At 41.2% G+C, this 2,821-nt stretch overlaps 1 protein-coding gene across 1 annotated transcript in view; it reads right to left on the reverse strand.

Moving 5' to 3' along the window:
- The window catches only part of LOC119320186 (S-(+)-linalool synthase, chloroplastic-like), a 4,102-nt gene extending 2,898 nt beyond the window's left edge, over positions 1–1,204 (reverse strand). Inside the window, exons 1-3 of the mRNA XM_037594292.1 lie at positions 1,015–1,204; positions 233–482; positions 1–62 (exon numbers count right to left, since the gene is read on the reverse strand). Of these exons, the coding sequence (XP_037450189.1) occupies positions 1–62; positions 233–482; positions 1,015–1,200 (498 nt within the window). The 5' untranslated portion in view covers positions 1,201–1,204. The remainder of the gene's footprint in view (positions 63–232; positions 483–1,014) is intronic.
- Positions 1,205–2,821: the final 1,617 nt, after the last annotated feature.

Genomic DNA, 2,821 nt, shown 5'->3' on the forward strand with positions numbered 1-2,821 from the left:
GTCTTGGCTATGAGCTAGGCTGAAATCACCATTACCATTTGCAAACTTTTGAAGAACCTCATCTGCCGCGGTGAGGAGAAGGGTTTTCAGGCAAGTACATACAATGAAAAAAAATTCTGAGAAAAATCTGCTTAAGGAAGACAAAATATTTTATTCTGGAGTTGGCTACACCTATATGTTATTATACCACTCACACTATTTTGTAAAAATATATAAAATGTAGTTTGCTGACCAGCCGAAACATGATATCCAGCTTCCCTCATCAGCCTCATGGAAAGGGTTACATCGAGGAGATTATCACTATGGGTGAGATCCATGCACGAGTCCACGACATTGCTGATCTCGTCTTGGAAATATTGGTCAATGCAGAGGTGTTTGAGGTGATCAACAGTGGTCATCGTGCCACTACTGTTTTTTGGGTGCCGAAGGAACAACGCTTGCACACCTGTTAGGCCCTCTTGGTGTTGCACGGAGAGCAAATCCTTTGTAACAAGAAAACAAAATTTAGACACATGTGTTATATCATAAACTACTAACCACTGTGAGTTAACAACAATCTTGATAACATTCATTCAAATATTTCGAACTTTGACTTTTAATGTATGAAAATTATTTAGATTGCCGAGTCGTATACTATTATATTGACCATCGAATTTCTCAAAAAATTACTTCCAAAATATCGTAAGCTTTTAATGTTTGTTATACATCGTCCTATAAAATTACGGTTCATCTATGTCCCAATCAATTGAGATTTTCTTAAGTCTTTTCGATTTAGAAAAATGCAACCTAGTCTACAAAAGTGCAAGCCTCATTCTGTTCTGAATTTATTGAGATTTTCGTAAGTCTTTTTTGATTTAGAAAAATGCAATTACAACTGAGACTTAACAAAATAGAGAGAGAGAGAGAGAGAGTACACACAACAAGCGTGCATTTTCAGTGACAAAATATTCATGTTAACTGTTGTGTTGTACCAGAACTACATATACCTTTTTTTGCGAAAAGGACTATATATACCTGGAAATCACAGTTATCGGACAGCGCACGGGACGTAGCCTCCCGTCGCCCATGGCAGATCACCGGCGCCCAAGGGCAGAAAAAAGCATTTGGACGGCCTCTCCGGCCACCATTTCGGGCCACCGGCGAATGGAACATTATTTGGTGGATGGAGAAGGACAAGGAGGTGATATGGGCAGCAGCCATCAGTTCCTTGATGCAAATGGCTCTTTACTAGGGCCCTTTACTAGGCAGGTCTTCGGATGGATGATACGGGCTGTGCAAGGATGCCCCGCGAATTTATAGGGAGGAGAGCTCGATCGCAGCATCGATTCCCTGATGTGTGAGTGAGTTGAGTGGTATCTGGTGTGTGAACCGGGAAACCGCCGCACAAAGCAAAGTGTCACGGTCTCACGGACGAGCCACGTGCAAAATTCACTGATGCATTTTCACTAGATAGTTGAAGCTTTTTTTTAAACATAGTATAGACGCAAGCGCTCATATACACTCGCATACACTCATTCCTATGAATGCATACACACGCACCTCCGAAAGATTGAACCGGCATATCATCTTGAGATTTTACGAAGTCACCGTAGGCGCCTCGTAATCGACGGGAACGTCTCCTCCCACTGAACGCGCATCGCCGGAAATCCTGAAATAAATCCAGGATAAATGCGAGCACCAGTACTTGAATCCTGATAGGCTGGAGATACCACTGTCCTTCTAAACATCCAACCACAGATTGGTTCGCAGTTGAAGCTTTTATTGATCTCATCGTTGCACTGAGCATATATACAAGGGTATAAAAGCCATATCCAATGGTACACCCCAAACTGTATTATCTGAAAGGATGTCATGTACAAAAAAGAATGCTGATGTCTGAGCTGAATTAGTTAGAAGAAAGAGAAATTTGGTACTTTGAATATAAAACTCTGCCACTGCCTCAGATGCTTATTTCACACTATATGGAGCATACTTGGGGTTTGAACCCTGAACGATTCGATTCCCACGAAAAATCCGTAGTGGCACACTTGGTCGGCCGCGTGTTTGCCTCACGATATGTAAACTTGGTTGGGAGCCTGCAAGTGTTTGGCTCTTTAAACAAAAAAGATTTTGAACGGGGGAGGGCAGAGGAGGAGGGTCCATGCATGCAGCTTTTAGCAGACACTGCATGCTCGGCCCATCCCATTTCTCGTGCCTTTTCCTTTTTTTTTGAAGCCCCAACAGCAGAACAATAGTTCTATAGTATTTTCTATTAAAAGAAGAAGGTTACAATATTTACGGAAAAAAGAAGACCAATTATCTGTATCCTATATGCCAGTTTTTTTCCAACATAGAAACAGAAGAGTAACTAAGGTTCTTAGCAAGGAATCACTTCAGATGATCCCCGATCCACTTCTGAAGGGTGTTAAAATGCTTTGCTTTTATCTTGTGAGCCAATAATCTCAAATCCTCTTTTAGCCTATATTTCCAACATCTTATGCTTGGTGCTTCTTTTCTAAAAAAATCCATTCCTTTGACACCAAGTGGTCCAGCATCCTTGAATTATAATCTCCATAGCAATGCCCTTAGGAAGAAGCTGGAAAATTAGCTCAATGTCATCTGAGGAGGAAATTCCCAGTTTTTTTCTTGGTAACACACTGTGCCAACAATCTTGTGCAGATTCGCAGTCCCGAAAGAGATGTCTCAGTATTTCTTCAGTCTTATCATTATAGAATACGCATTCATAGCATTCCAGGTGGAAGTTTTTCCTTTTGAGGAGATTCCTAGTATTAACTCTGTCATGAAGTAGCAGCCAAAATAAGATTTTGTGTCTGAGCCTACA

The sequence above is a fragment of the Triticum dicoccoides genome, chromosome 6B (genome assembly GCF_002162155.2).
Source record: "Triticum dicoccoides isolate Atlit2015 ecotype Zavitan chromosome 6B, WEW_v2.0, whole genome shotgun sequence".
NCBI lineage: Eukaryota > Viridiplantae > Streptophyta > Magnoliopsida > Poales > Poaceae > Triticum > Triticum dicoccoides.